Genomic DNA, 14,683 nt, shown 5'->3' with positions numbered 1-14,683 from the left:
AACAATGTGATTGATGGGCTAATATAAGTTGTGTGAATTTACGAAAAAAAAATTGCTACAGATATTTTTTAATTGAAAATTATGAAATACAAGTTTATGGCTAAAGATAAGAAATAAAAATAATCTGAACCAAGGGAAATGATATTAAGTCTGCGTAGAGTATTATAATAATACCTAATATATTACACAGCAGTACATAACTGACATGTTCTCTACACAAATAGTGTACATATTGAGATAAAATATCTCTTGTCCAGAAAAAAAACAACAAACAAATTTCTCTATAAAAAAGACAAGGAACAACCTAGATTGAAAACTTCCTCTAAAGATATTAGCATGCACACGTAACTGTCCATTTGGGTTTTCTCCCGCGTACCGGTCACGTGTCTCCTTAGAATATTTCACTTTCAATGGACGTATACATCGTCAGGAATGGTAACTCCACATTCGATCCACGTTCCAAACCAATTGTACGATGGCCCCAGATACCCAATATCTCCAAAATTAAAAGGTTCATTCATCTGTTGCCGGTAATACCCTGTATATCATATATCATAATGACATTAAGTACCACTCTTGAATCTACTTAGCAGGATCATTACAAGTTTAAGGTGGTACGTGGTACCTTCAGAAAACACCGCTGGTTAAAAACGTTACAATCAAAATATAAATACAGATTGCATAAGTTGAATTGTATTTAAACATAAAATACATCTCAAATATATGGTGGCATATCTCCGCCCCTTGTGTGCAAGTTATTTTTCTATTAATTATGTCGACATGCAAGATAAAGATGTTGACATGCAAGATAGTTATGCCAACATGCAACATAACTATGTTGACATGCAAGAAAACTGCAATCAAATAAGAGTTATAAAAAATCTCAAATATCGCCAACATGTGTCATCTAAAATGCTAAATGCACTGGCGTCGGAAGCAAATTTAAAGTGGGGGGGGGGGGGGGGGGTGGCTAGACTGATCCTCAGAAATATTAAGAGAAAAAACCTAATTCCCAAAATCATGAAAATCCTTATCCGGGGGGGGGGGGGGGGGGGGGGGGGGGGGGAGGTAAACCTATACTTCCAAAACAAACAATCTTACCTACCATACATTTTTTTCCCAAACCATGAAAATCCTAATCCGTGGGGGGAGGGGAGGGGGGGGCTAGTATGCCTATGACTCCATCTTCTCAATCGTCCAAAGGTACAATTATATTTCCTGCGAAAAAAAGTGGGGGGGGGGGGGGCTGAATCCTCTATTCTGCTATGTGCCTAATGGTTAGGTCTTACTTTGCAAAAAAAAGTAGGGGGGGGGGTAAGCCCCCCCCCTAGGTTCCGACGCCTATGAGATGCGCTACCTATTGATGTCAACATGCAACTTATTTATGTTAACATGCAACATCTTTATGTCCACATGCAACTTATTTATGTCGACATGCAACTTAGTTACGTTAACATGCAACTTCTTTATGTCGACATACAACTTACTTATGTTAACATGCAAGATAAATATGTTGACATGCAACATAGTCATGTCGACATGCAACTTATATTGAGGGGGGGGGGACTAGTATACCTATAACTCCAATTTTCATTATCACTAGTTATATTTCAATTTTTTAAAGGTACATAACAATTATGTTTACTGCGGAAAAAAAGTGAAGGGGGGGGGGGGGGGCTGGCCCCCTGTTGCGTTGCTATGTGCCTGATGGTTAGGTTGACATACAACTTATAAGTTGCATGTCAACATATTTATCTCGCATGTAAACATAAGTAAGTTGCATGTTGACATAAATAAGTTGCATGTCGACATAAATAAGTTGCATGTTGAGATAAATAAGTTGCATGTCAGCACATTTATCTTGCATGTTAACATAAATAAGTTGTATGTTGACATAAAAAGGTAGCCTCTAGCATCTTGGATGTCACAGGTGGTCAATATTTGAGATTTTGTATAATTCTTATCTGATTGCAATTTTCTTGCATGTCAACATAGTTATGTTGCATGTTGACATAATTATATTGCATGTCGACATATTTGATAGAAAAATAACTTGCACACAAGGGGCAGAGGTATGATATATATAATTATTCATAATTATAAAAGTAAAATAGATAAAATCAGCAGAGGTTTCGAACTCATGACAAACCAAAAGCCAACGCTTCAACGTACTGCGTAAAGAAGATTCTTTACCTTTACGAGAATCTTCGGGCAGCCAGACCGTAAGACGGTCTATGGTCCGTCAACCCGAATCAGAGTCAGGTATAGATCTATAGCTAGGCACTGTGTTATGTTGTTACTCTAACAGATTATCATTTCAACACGTGACAGAAAAAACCGTTTGAAATACATCTGTTTGATTACCTTGGATGTCGGGACTTTGATTGTAGTCCGGAGATTCTAAGGCCGTCGAAGTGGTTCCTCCAATCAGCTCACAGTGGTCGTCGCCGGATCCGGACCCGTCCGCGATGTTGTAGAACATACCGTAGATGTCGTCACTCAGAAACAGATGGTATCTAAAACACGTCGGTCGTGGTTAATGGTGTCATAACAGTATTTCAATGAAAGTTCATGGCTGAGGCAAAGTAATTTCCAAATTTCCCTTTGAATTTGGGGCGTTTCCATTAGAAATCTTGACAAGCCAAAAAAACCCAAAACAAACAAAAAAGCGCTAATTTCCAAAATCACGAAAATCCTATTCCTTGGAAGGGTGGGGGGTGACAAGTATATATAACTCAAATTTTCATTGTCACTAGTAATATTTCAAATTTTTTAAAGGTATATTTAGGAACAATTCTATTTGCTGCGAAAAAAAAAGTGAGGGGGGGGGGGGGGGGCTGGCCCCCTGTTGCTATGTGCCTGATGGTTAGGTCTAACTTTGCAAGAAAACGGGGTGGGGGCTAATCCCCCTTAGCCCCCGGTTCCAACGCCTATGCGCAAGTGGGGAAAATTTTGGTGTATAACATGATTCTACAGAAGATAGCGCAGGGGTATTGCATAGATATAAAGGAATTCATTAAAATATTGACTTTAAGGAGAACGACATTCATCCCATCCCAGAGTAGAGGGAGAAATTGTTCTTAAATGTGTGACCACAGTATGTCTCGAAAACTAAAGACAAATAGGAGGATCGGAAGTACGCTTTCTATAGGTCTATGCGTCTACACTTAATGTATTTGACTGGTAGTTTAAGTCTGAAATACAATGAAAATCCTTATAGGATACCTTGTTGGAGAACAAAGGATTATTCCCACGTATTTTCCAGGGTTGTAGGTGGAGTTTTTGATGTACATATCGCCATAGCAAGCATTGTATGAGTCGTCAAATGTGAAATCCATCGGCAAGAAGCAGTTTGGGTCTGCAAGGCAGGAGTCAATGCCATCTGAAAATGAAAAAGATTGTTGCATGTTGTGAATAAAATGTATTTAAAAAACTTAAAGAAAAAGTAAGCAACCCTTGTACGAAAGCCCTTGCAGAAGGCTATTCGGGATTCAAAATACGAGATGTTAAATATCGAATATTGAATCTCGTATCTCAAATTTCGATCTCGTACCCTCACGTACAATTTCAAGATTTATATAATACAAAATCATGTGGTAACTACATTGTACAAATAAATTTGCACCTTTAGTACAGTATGTGCTACTGCATGACTTTCATGAATTTGACGTCGGATGCTGAATCAAGTTTACGTGTAGCTGACCGATAAGTATTATTATCCAAGACTTCATTAAACACTAGAGGCAATGGCACTGCATTTTATACAGATTTCATCAATATTAAACATGAATTACTCACTGTCACATGTCAAGTTGGCCTTAGACCAAGACCCATCAATTCGGCACGTTGTGTTTGGGTTGTCTCCCGTTGCGTTGTATCCGGGTAGACACTCGTACGTCAGAACGGAACCCACCGCTCGATCTGTGACGTTGATGGCAGTTCCCCGGATGGTGGGGGGTTCCGCTGTACACGTGTCGTGCGCTGAAAAATGTTTAAGTGTATGATTTGCTCTTTCTGGCGAAAACTGATGCCTTACACGTCAGCAAATAATTTCTAAGGCACACTTTGCATACTGGAAATTTTAAACAGATTTCTTTGCAAACCTATACAATCTTTATTGATAATAAGGGGGGGGAGAGGGGTAAATGTTTTAAAAAGATAAAAGAACAACGTGTTCCAGGTCGCCATAGATATAAATCATCGTCAAACTAGCCATTTTAAAATACCAATAATACTAATAACTATATACAGAGACATGATACATACGTGTACAGTGCACACATTGTATAACAATACTAAGGTTTTTCCGTATACAGTTGGTCTACTTCTTTTGTTTTGTTTTTTTTTTCGCACGTCGAGGACATAAACATGTATTCCATGTACATGTAATGTTGTAGTATAATACGTACAGATATCTGGAATACAGACTGGGTTTGTGTTGTGTAAATTGACACACAGCTTCCCCGGGTCGCAGTTATTTGAAGTTAAACAAGAATCTCCAGAACTCTGCAAAAATGTAAAAAAAAAAAATAAATGAGAATTGTAACCCAATGAATCGAGACAAATCGGATGTTTTCAGTGTCTATTTCAGTCATGAAAAAACGTTTGTATAGTATCTAATTTCCATGATTATTATCAATGTATTGTTAAAAAAATGAATTGAAGAAATAAATGCTAAAAATCCAAACGATTTAATTATAAATCATGCATCAAAAATTAATATTTGCATATTTATTGCCACATAATTCGCAACTTGCAAAGAAAAAATCAGTTACGCCAGTTTATGTGGTATTTATAGGAGATATCAACAGTCTTGGTTTAAATCCTCGGTTAATGATAGCGTATCAAAAATTTATTGCTAGCGCTCTCGAGCGCTGGCAACTACGTTAGTCCTTTTCAATGGAATACGCGTGCTCGACTCCATAGTAGGGGATTCTGAGAATACTGTACTACTGTAGATAAACTGTTCCATTTGAATTTCGTTTTATCATCTTCACGTGAAGTTTTGTGTTCTATCGTTAATGTCAAAAAGTAACAGTAGCTTCCGTCTTATATAATGAAAAGTTATTTTCAATATTATAATAAATAACATGTAGCTAGCTTTATCTTAAATTCCTTCAAGCTCGGAAAACAACTTCGGATATGTTTTCCGAGCCTGTCGGAAAGGCCCGAGAAGATACGATTGCTACAGTACCGATGGTTTCTGAAAAATTTCACCTCGAAATTGAAATTACAGTAGATACTTAATGATTAGGGCACAGCCAATGAGCTATGCCATTGCCGATGTGAAGCCCACTCTAGATTCACAATTTTAGATTGAGACCCCACTCCAGCGCAATTCCAGTACACCACTGTGCCTTCCTATTGTTAATTAATCGATTCAGAAATTTTAACCAATGTTCTAGAAATCTGCTTCTGTGTTTTATGATTGCTACAGCGCTAGCTCACCAATCTTTTTAAAAGATAAGCTTGTATACATCTAGATTGCTTGGACTAGACGACGTGCTGCTCTGCGCATGTGTGATCATAAAGCGGAAGGGAAACTTGAAAATTTTATGAATTATGTAAAAAAAAAATGCATTAATGTTTTTGAAAGTGGGTTAACTTAGATTGGTCCAAAATTTAACGCACTTTGAAAATTTTTTTTCAAAGTGCGTACTTTTTTCAAAGTGCATTGCCAAGAACGCACATCAATGAAAAAAAGAATGACGACTATGATGTTCTTGTGCAACCACTTGCAGCATGTTCAAAACTGTAGCTCTCTGGTTAGTCAACTCAAAGTTTGTGAGAGAATAAGAGGTTGTCCAGCCTCAATTTCGATAAGTGGACCTAGCCGTATGAAAAAAATCATTAATGTACATGTACAAGTACACCCTGAATAGTTTAAATATTATTTTCTCGGTCTATTAATAGCGTTCAACTTATATTACCTTTTTGTTCTAAACTACTTGTTTGAAATTGGACCTTACCCAAAAATGAAAAGAAAACGATTAAATTGAATAATACAAAAAACTTGGTATAACTTAATTCATTGACCTACCAAATAAGGCTGATTTACATTGATTTTTGTATTTTTTATTGATGTTAAAACACCTTTAAACAAGCAATATTTGCATAGTCATCTTGGTCAATATGATCACAACTTTTTTTTTCAATGAGGCAATTTAGACAAATATTTATTGAATACTTTCTCAGTGAATTTTCAAATATTTATACTGTCTTAACAGATGACTTTATTTATCATATGTAAAACAATGCTCATTTTGAATAAACCCTCTGGTCTTGTTTTTGTTATTTTCATATATAATTATCGTGTTCTGTGATATAAAAAAAATAACTGTTGCATTTCGAATTAAATTTAGCTAGTAAGTTCCCCTTGGTATAGTTGTACATTGTTTAATATGTTCATGTACATGAAGTGCGTGGATAAATTGGTGGAAGTTCTAAGGAAAGGGTGGATATCGTTTGTACACGTTTATTGTTAATTAAGTAATCATTCAACATGGACGATTCCTTTATATACATCCTTAAAACTACCAGAAATTCATTCAACATTTCATTTTGACATTTTGACATTGTAAAATTTATTAGAATTTTGTAAACATATTGATGAACATATCAGAATTACGTGTGTAATTAGAATTCAGAAAACAGTTTGCCAATAGAATAAAAGAATTGCAAAATTAGACAAAATATTATCTGATTGATTTCACAAAACTTTTGACATGATTGCGCTTGTTATATGTACATATTTTACATACGTTTATTTTCTTTTGGTCTCTCTCTCTCTCTCTCTCTCTCTCTCTCTCTCTCTCTCTCTCTCTCTCTCTCTCTCTCCTGACGATATTTCTATGGTGCGTCTAGTAGATCAATACTGCAATTGTTCGATGTACACATCAATAACGATAGGTTGCAAAATTTATATCTCAACCCTGTGGGAAATGATATTCCGTGCAAGCACGTTTCATTCATCAATCGAGCATGTCAATTAATGTTCTCGTTTTAGGAAGCCACTGGACATTAAGCTTAAAATTCAATGTTGCATAATGATTTTACAATTTGTAAATTCATCGGAATGCTTTGCAATTTTTTGGAAAAAAAATTAGTTTCAGATTTCATTAAAGAATTTGGCACTTCTCCAATTTTATGAATATTTTTGGTATGATGTAAGAAATGTTCTTTTAAATAGTTTTATGGAAAAATTGATATTGAAACATTTTAAAAATACTTTACTGAAATTACACGTACATGTACCTTTTTAGATAGCCTCAGACTTTTTATAAAGAACTCTCAACGACAATAGGAAGTGAAGTGTGTTTAAGTCCTGTGCAGATTGAAACAATACAACACTAAATTACGAGGTTACTAGTTACTAGTAGTACTGGTGTTTGAAAAAATATCACAGGCAGGAACAGTGACAAGATCATAACAAGGGGGCTTCAAAACTAAATAACTCTGTATAAAAATATCATCACTATCCTTTATTGTTATTGTAGTATGGGGATGACAAAATCAACGGATTCATATGAGAGATGTTTTTGCATCGATTGGATTTTTGGTATATCAATTATTTTCACGAAAAACCATGTTATCGAGTTGTGCGTAGCAGTGTTTTCTTGTACATTTATTTAGATTACTCATGGCCCGTGGCATGTCATTTTGACTTTTTTCCGGAGAGCTACATGTACACACATCTTGCAATTATAGTGTGATGAAAATGGCAAGATTTGACCGCTCAAATTCAAGGATTTGTGGGTACTGTCCATTTATATATGATTTATTTTTTAAACTACTAAAATATTCAACATTATGATTGCTATTTTAAATATTCATGTATATATAATTATTTAAAAATAAATTTGTGCTATAATTTATACATTGTAGTAACTAATGAAATGTACAATATGTCATTAACTATTTTTAATAGACTTGCTATATTTTTTTTTTTATTTGTAAGAATAAATTATTTCAGAAAGGACAGTAAGCAATAATATACTGAGTTAAATTCGGTGTTCATTTCCACATATTTTAAAATATGTATCTCTATGGAAGGTTTTCTAAAAAACCGGAAACGCTTTGTAATTGTTTTGTGACTACATGTAATATGAGAAGAACAGTAATATTATATTATGAATTTTCTTTGTTTTGTGTCCATAAGTGTATTTATTTTCGATAACCAGAGGATCTTTTCTGTGTACATGTTCGAATCATTAATTTTCAACACTTTAACTATTTTACTGCATTAAGTCTATTACTTTCTAGACCACAATGGTATATATATATATATATATATAACTTAAAATGTTAAAAATGAAATGTTGAATATAGGCCTACTGGCTTTGAACTAGTATTTACCATAGACTTTAGTACATGATTGTCCGAAATTAAGTTTGTGCCTTAAAAGCTTGGAAAATAATAATTATTTCAATTTTACAAAGTCAACGATCGATCCACTAATAAGTGCTAGTCTTTATGATGTATAAAAGTTTTAAAATATTTTGATGTTACATGAAACGTCAGCAAATTATTCACATTGAAAAACAAAAAAATTTAGTGGAAAATAGAGGTAGTATTTAGCATTTCAAATATTAGAACTGAAAAAGGTGGTCATTCTTATATCTCATGTATAGTCTCCCCTTATTTATAAAATAGTTGATCACATCTCGAAAATACAAATGCACATCTGTACAAGAAGTTTAAACAGCGGTTATTAATTTGCCTGTCCCCAACCCTGTTTTTAATGACTGTAATTTTCATACTTACGTAGGATATTGCAGAGATGTCCAGATAGTCATAATTCGGATCATCGACGTATTCCCCGGGAAAACGACCGGCTGTGGAGGTTCTCAGCTCACACAAATGAAGGTATTTGTTGAAATTGATGGACTCGCAGAGTTTTCGGGTGACGCATTCTTCGATGCAATGTTGAGGCCCCCGGACTGTCATATTGTAAAGGGTATGTCCAACAAGCCGTTTGCTGAGAGTAAATTTGCTGTAGAATTTGATCAGGGATCCTCCTGTTGGTACAACAAGGAGAAAAACGCCAACGAGAAATATACTGGTCAGCGCCATACTTTTATCTACAATTTTCATCATTTATAAAACAGTGTATTTTCTACAGTCCGTTTACTCTGTGGCAGCTCTCTAGGAGAGAGGGTGTTTGTGTGTCATTGCTCAAAAAACATGTGAAAAAAATCATTAAATTCTCAACTTATGACGGGTGGTAGAGAATCACAATTAAAGGGAGGGGCTTTAACTATTGATAGTTTACTCTCAACATTTCTGTACTAAGTACCTCCTGCTGATTTTTGCCAAATGCATTGTTTTACAAAACCGGACTATTCATACCTTTATATTGGTTAAGAATGTATATATAAAGCCAAAGTTTTTTGAGGTTGGCTAGCGAAGGCATAATATTTGGACTCAGTATCACGCAGTTCGTAGGATTTTTAATTAAGAAAGCCGCAGTCAAAGTTTGACATAAATATATTGCTAAAAATCGAATTCTTAAATCATTTGAGACAATATTAATGAATAGGGTATACTGTGAGAAGCCAAGTAATATATTTTTGTTTCATATAAATTTTGTTTCCGATTTCTTTAGCTATGTAAACATTTTCCAGCTCCGTCAACCCCCTGTAGAGCTACAAGTCTGCAACTAGATACATATTATGCTAGAAAGATCATAATGAGGGAACATAATTATATGTACATGTATACATCATCTGGGACTCTTTGTTCAACACTGTACATGTAGTTCATCCGTTTTAAAATTTTATCAGATTGAGCTCTTAAGTTCACTAACTTTAAAACTGTGAACTACATGTTCGATCGAGAACTTACTCCAAGGATGTCCTAAAACAATGTCATATTTTGAATAACTGGCCTCATTTCCTTCACTTTTTTTTTTATTTCGATCAAGTTAATCTTATTTGTAATGACTAAATTCATGGCCCATACTGTTAGTTTAAGAGGTTTAATAATGGAAGTTGAATACATGTGTATATTATTCATTCGGGGGATAACAAATGTACCATGTTTTAATCGTTACTGTAAGTTCAAAATGACAATCATCAAAATTCATAACTACCGGTACACTTTTTTTTTTCGAAAATGAGCTGTAATATTTTGTGACTTCATATTATATTGAAAATTTTGAATTTACTACCACCCATTAGTTCAAATACAAAATGACATGCCGTTAATCTAAGATCATGAACACTAACAACTTCTATCACAAGTGCTTGAGGACAGAAAAAGTTTTAACATCTTATATTTTAGTCGAAGTATACAAACCATTATCAATTATTTCATCTCAAAACAGTATGATAATGCATTCCTATTCTCATTTTGATGCGCGTTTTCTATTGAATGCCAAATGAGCATAAAAACAATTGGATGCTTTTGAAAATGAAATGGTTTTTAAAAATCGATTATACATGTATCGCAACATCATTTTCTGTGTACGCCATTCTCTCACATCATACAAATTAAGATAATTATTTTCTACCTGGCTAACTAAGTGTTCCCTACCCATTTCCATCATTCATACGCCGGGAACAAAATATAATCAACATTCTATAAAACAATTATAAAATATTTAATGATATTTAATTACAATATTCAAGGTTTTAGACTGTTTTCCAGGTTGTCAACATCCACATCTTTCCAGTCCGGATAAATCATGGGAAGCTCAGAGGTTAGCTGGTCCACGACTGGCTTCAACAGGTCGAAGAGCAGGTGCGATCCTACCATTGAAAGGTGAAGGCCGTCAGACAATGTCTCCTGCCAATTCTGTTGGAGGAAAAATATCCAAGTGCTTAATTGCATAACTCTATGGGGAAAATATCGATTGATGATCTTTAATATGGAATTTAGATATGATGTAGAATTTATCATTTGGAGTTGCAGTTCTGCAGCTATTACTCATTTGCCTTAAAGACATGCACGGATCTATAGGGGGTCGGGGTCCGTACCCCTCCCTCCTGGAAAAAACACACTTGTTTAATTCACATATTAAAATTACCAAAAATAAGAACCCCCCCCCCCATTCTTACATTGTACAAAAATTTTCTTGATCTGCGCGATAAAAAGGTAGCTGCAGGCCTATAAAAAGGTTGCATTTTTGATGATTTGGGAATCACTGTGCGTGTCCGAAAGCGACGGGTTGCTATGATACTGTATGGAAAGAAAATAGCTAGCCTATTAGAGGTCGTATTTTTGAAAATTCATTTGCAAGTAGTCTATACCATTGTTCGGCTATTCAGTGTGATATCTTACTTCAAGCTTCATGATGCTGCCGTAGAAATCTACAGACTTGGTGCCGCATTCTCTCGCCGCATCTAAACAGGCATCTGCATACTTCCCCGCGGTAAGGTTGCATTTTGTAAAGACCTTATCTGAAAAATTGATGATTATGCTCATCAAAAACAAAAATGTTTAGGTACATTGTTGCATATAAAAGTAACGAAGGTGTAATTATTTGGGTCAGAAGTTATTTTCTACGAGAGAGAGAGAGAGAGAGAGAGAGAGAGAGAGAGAGAGAGAGAGAGAGAGAGAGAGATGTTAACTGCTGTTAAGAAGGACAAACTACATACATTTACATGTGTTGTGTCTTAAAAGAAATCATTGTAATGATTTAATCTCATTTGCAGCAAAACAAATTTAATGCATTCAAAACAAATTGTTATACTGGAAAAATTACCGTTATCTAAGCAAAATTTCTTCCAAGCCTTTTCATCACAGGCAGGTGGAGCTATCAAAACAATTTTGTCCTTTGGAATACCAAAATCCTGCAGTGAAAAAATCTATTTGAAGAAGAAACCTCAACCAAAATAGATTAATGAACTACAAAGTAAATGTTTCGTAAACTAAAACGGCAGTTAGATGAATTATCTAGTTTATTAAGTTGGTATGGGTTCTGTCAACATTAATGTGGATAAAAAAACATTGTGATCAAAATACTTTCATCGCGGTTTAAAATTTTACAATATTTGACCAAAAATTATGTTTAAAATTCTTTTGGAAAGGAAAAAAAATTATTACAGGCCTGGCCCAGCGGAATTCGAACTGATAAATTTAAGATTTGTAGTAAACGACCTAAATATAATTTATTGTGCTACGCTTTTAGGTAACAATTTCGGGTAAGAAAACATTTATAATATTATTATACTTCAAGTTGGTTTAATTGTTTATTTCGATAATTCGAAGTACACAATAAGTTATGCTAAACGACCTTAATACTGCCCCACATAAGACATTTTTTGTTGTATTACTGACAGGATGGACTCAGATAAAGAAGCAAGTGAACTATGATGATAAACATTACATTAAAATGCATATGTACCATCATCATTTCAACCATATCCTTTAAATCCTGTTTGTATCGAGGCAGTGGGACGTGTTGAACTGTGTTCTCTGGTAAGTTAGAATCGTTGGCTCCAAGAAATATGGTAGCAAATGCAATATCTTCTGGGTCGAATTCTTTTAAAATATCGGGTAATATAACCCTACACCATCTTGTATTGTAACCTGAAAAGCCGCGAGTTATGACGTCACATTTTCTGAAAGAACAAGAGCTAATCAAATTAACTTACGGATGTAAGTAACATATTAAATAAAAAGGTAAAAATGTCTCAAACGAAATAGTGAAGCAAAACAAAAGTAAAAAACCCATCGTTGACTGAAAAATTGGTTAGTGATAATTTTTGTGTTATTCTCGCTAACATTAAATTATTATTACGCTGTTAAACATAAATATTGGTTTAATAAACTATACTCTGTCCCGAGTTTTTGTTTCCACCACTTTTTGCTTGATATTTCAATAATAGTAAATACCTTTGTGCTCAAACTACGTTCATCCACTAATATAAAAAATGTCCAGATTATCTGTTTTGAAACGCCCCCTCTACCGCTTCAGGTTTCAATACACATTCCGAAATTGGAAGTCTACGGAGATTTTGCATTGCAACAGCGGGTGATAACGTTAAAAAATTGCGCGATGTATTCCGAGTGTATTCCGAATGGAGAAAAGATGTAAACATTCCCCATTATAAATCTCCGTAAGGAATCTGTTTTCGTTCCTGTGAATTTTTCTGAGTGGAAAAGGATATTTGATCAATGAAGATATCTTGGATATATTCCCTTTTAACAATTTCAACTGTATTTCTTTCACAGGTATGTGTAATTTTATTAAAAATCATCAAAAAGCGATGGAAGCAATAACCTGGGACAGACTATAGAAATTCATTTTCTTTTTACAATCGTGTATCAATTAATGCATTTGAATGGTTCTTAATATTTCACCTTTGCAAGTGATCGGCTAAAAGCGCTGCATACGAACCATCCTTTGAAAATCCAAACTACAACAAAAAACAAACATTATTCATTTATGGCATCCTCTACGCTTCGTACATTTCAATTAGTTTTACTTTCATTTTACTTCACATTTCCTTATTTAAATTTTTATTAAAACTCAACAAATTAACCTTTCAAGACTTTATAGATTCGGTTCGATTAATCAAACCTTTCTGACTTTATGGCTTCGGTTTTGTATAGAAACTATTTTCTTTTACAAATTTTACGATGATTTATTATAATTGTTATGAAACTTATGCTACCAATAATTCTTTTCGACACGTTTTTGACCTTTCAAAAAATCTTAACATATCAAATTTGCGATATGAATTGCAGGTAGCCATACACTGTACCTGTGTGAGAGAGTCTCCGACAAGGAGGACCTTTTTCCATAGGGACCTGGCGGGAGTTACACCGGCGGACATGATAACAAGTACATATGGAGGACTATTCGGGTTGATTTTCTATTATACTAGTAAACCCGATGTCATTCTATTCATAAAAATGACGTGGTTTTAAAAAGAAGTCTGAATTTATGACATTATTTCAGCTCACCTGGGTTGAAAGCTATTCTAGTCTGTCGACAATATAAAAAAATAAGCATTATATGCTTCAAAACACAAATGGGTTTAAATATTTTAATTGCGATTTGTTTGTTTATAAAAAGAAGAAAAAAGTTATCAAGTAGTAATTTGGTATTTATTTACATAATCATATAATGCACATACATGTACATTTGTATTATTTACAAACAAATTTTAAATTAAATGTAAAAAAAAATTCTGATTTTGTATTGTCCCTGAGACAAATGTGGAATGCTACACCAAAATTTTATTTTATGGATCGTTAGAGTATCATTTCTGAAGCAAGATTGCGTTGTTCACAGAAGGATATATGCCCTTACGGTGGAATAACACACCTGGAAAAAGTCACTCAAATTAACAGGAATTTTTTTGATAATGAAAAATATAATGATAAATAAACTGTACGGATCACAAGTCCGACACTTTATCCACTCGGCTATGGAGTATATTAAAGTTTCATGATTCAGTCCATAAAATCCTTTTAATAAAACGAAATGTCGTTTTGTGATGATGTGTTATTCCATCTTGATTTTTTATACGATTTTTTTTTTATTTTTAACGAAAAAGTAGAAAATCTATTTTAGTTGCAAGTTACGCACTGTAGAATTTAAAATTTGATGTGAATAAATGCATTATATAAATATCTATAAAGTCAAGTCCTGTAATGTCAATAAAACGTTTTATTTTTATTTATTTTAATAAAAAATATTTATGAAAAAAAAATTCTTTTGATAATATTTTTC

At 34.0% G+C, this 14,683-nt stretch overlaps 2 protein-coding genes across 2 annotated transcripts; both read right to left on the bottom strand.

Moving 5' to 3' along the window:
* Positions 1-260: 260 nt before the first annotated feature.
* Positions 261-9,185, bottom strand: LOC128162715 (uncharacterized). Its single transcript, XM_052826003.1, has 6 exons — positions 8,764-9,185; positions 4,410-4,506; positions 3,799-3,981; positions 3,226-3,382; positions 2,365-2,516; positions 261-538 (listed from the first exon to the last, which is right to left on the bottom strand). Exons 1-6 carry the CDS (start codon positions 9,094-9,096, stop codon positions 408-410), a joined length of 1,053 nt encoding a protein of 350 aa, XP_052681963.1. The 5' UTR covers positions 9,097-9,185; the 3' UTR covers positions 261-407.
* A 1,391-nt stretch (positions 9,186-10,576) lies between these two features.
* Positions 10,577-13,831, bottom strand: LOC128191000 (isoamyl acetate-hydrolyzing esterase 1 homolog). Its single transcript, XM_052863196.1, has 6 exons — positions 13,710-13,831; positions 13,306-13,361; positions 12,347-12,563; positions 11,705-11,792; positions 11,281-11,399; positions 10,577-10,794 (listed from the first exon to the last, which is right to left on the bottom strand). The coding sequence occupies exons 1-6, from the start codon at positions 13,779-13,781 to the stop codon at positions 10,624-10,626; spliced, it is 723 nt and encodes a 240-aa protein (XP_052719156.1). The 5' UTR covers positions 13,782-13,831; the 3' UTR covers positions 10,577-10,623.
* Positions 13,832-14,683: the final 852 nt, after the last annotated feature.

This window comes from Crassostrea angulata, chromosome 1, assembly GCF_025612915.1.
Source record: "Crassostrea angulata isolate pt1a10 chromosome 1, ASM2561291v2, whole genome shotgun sequence".
Classification (NCBI taxonomy): domain Eukaryota; kingdom Metazoa; phylum Mollusca; class Bivalvia; order Ostreida; family Ostreidae; genus Magallana; species Magallana angulata.
The sequence above is the reverse complement of the archived record's forward strand: the minus strand, read 5'-3'. Positions and strand labels throughout refer to the sequence as shown.

Bases quoted from the DNA above. Each gene is read 5' to 3' on its own strand.
- LOC128191000 (XM_052863196.1), bottom strand. From the start codon at position 13,781: ATGTCCGCCGGTGTAACTCCCGCCAGGTCCCTATGGAAAAAGGTCCTC. The intron at 12,564-13,305 runs GTGAAATATTAA...TTGTTCTTTCAG, and splicing joins TTAGCCGATCACTTGCAAAG to AAAATGTGACGTCATAACTC. The intron at 10,795-11,280 runs GTAAGATATCAC...TTCCTCCAACAG, and splicing joins GCAGCATCATGAAGCTTGAA to AATTGGCAGGAGACATTGTC.
- LOC128162715 (XM_052826003.1), bottom strand. From the start codon at position 9,096: ATGATGAAAATTGTAGATAAAAGTATGGCGCTGACCAGTATATTTCTC. The intron at 3,383-3,798 runs GTGAGTAATTCA...TTTCATTTTCAG, and splicing joins GGCCAACTTGACATGTGACA to ATGGCATTGACTCCTGCCTT. The intron at 2,517-3,225 runs GTATCCTATAAG...GACGTGTTTTAG, and splicing joins ATCCTTTGTTCTCCAACAAG to ATACCATCTGTTTCTGAGTG.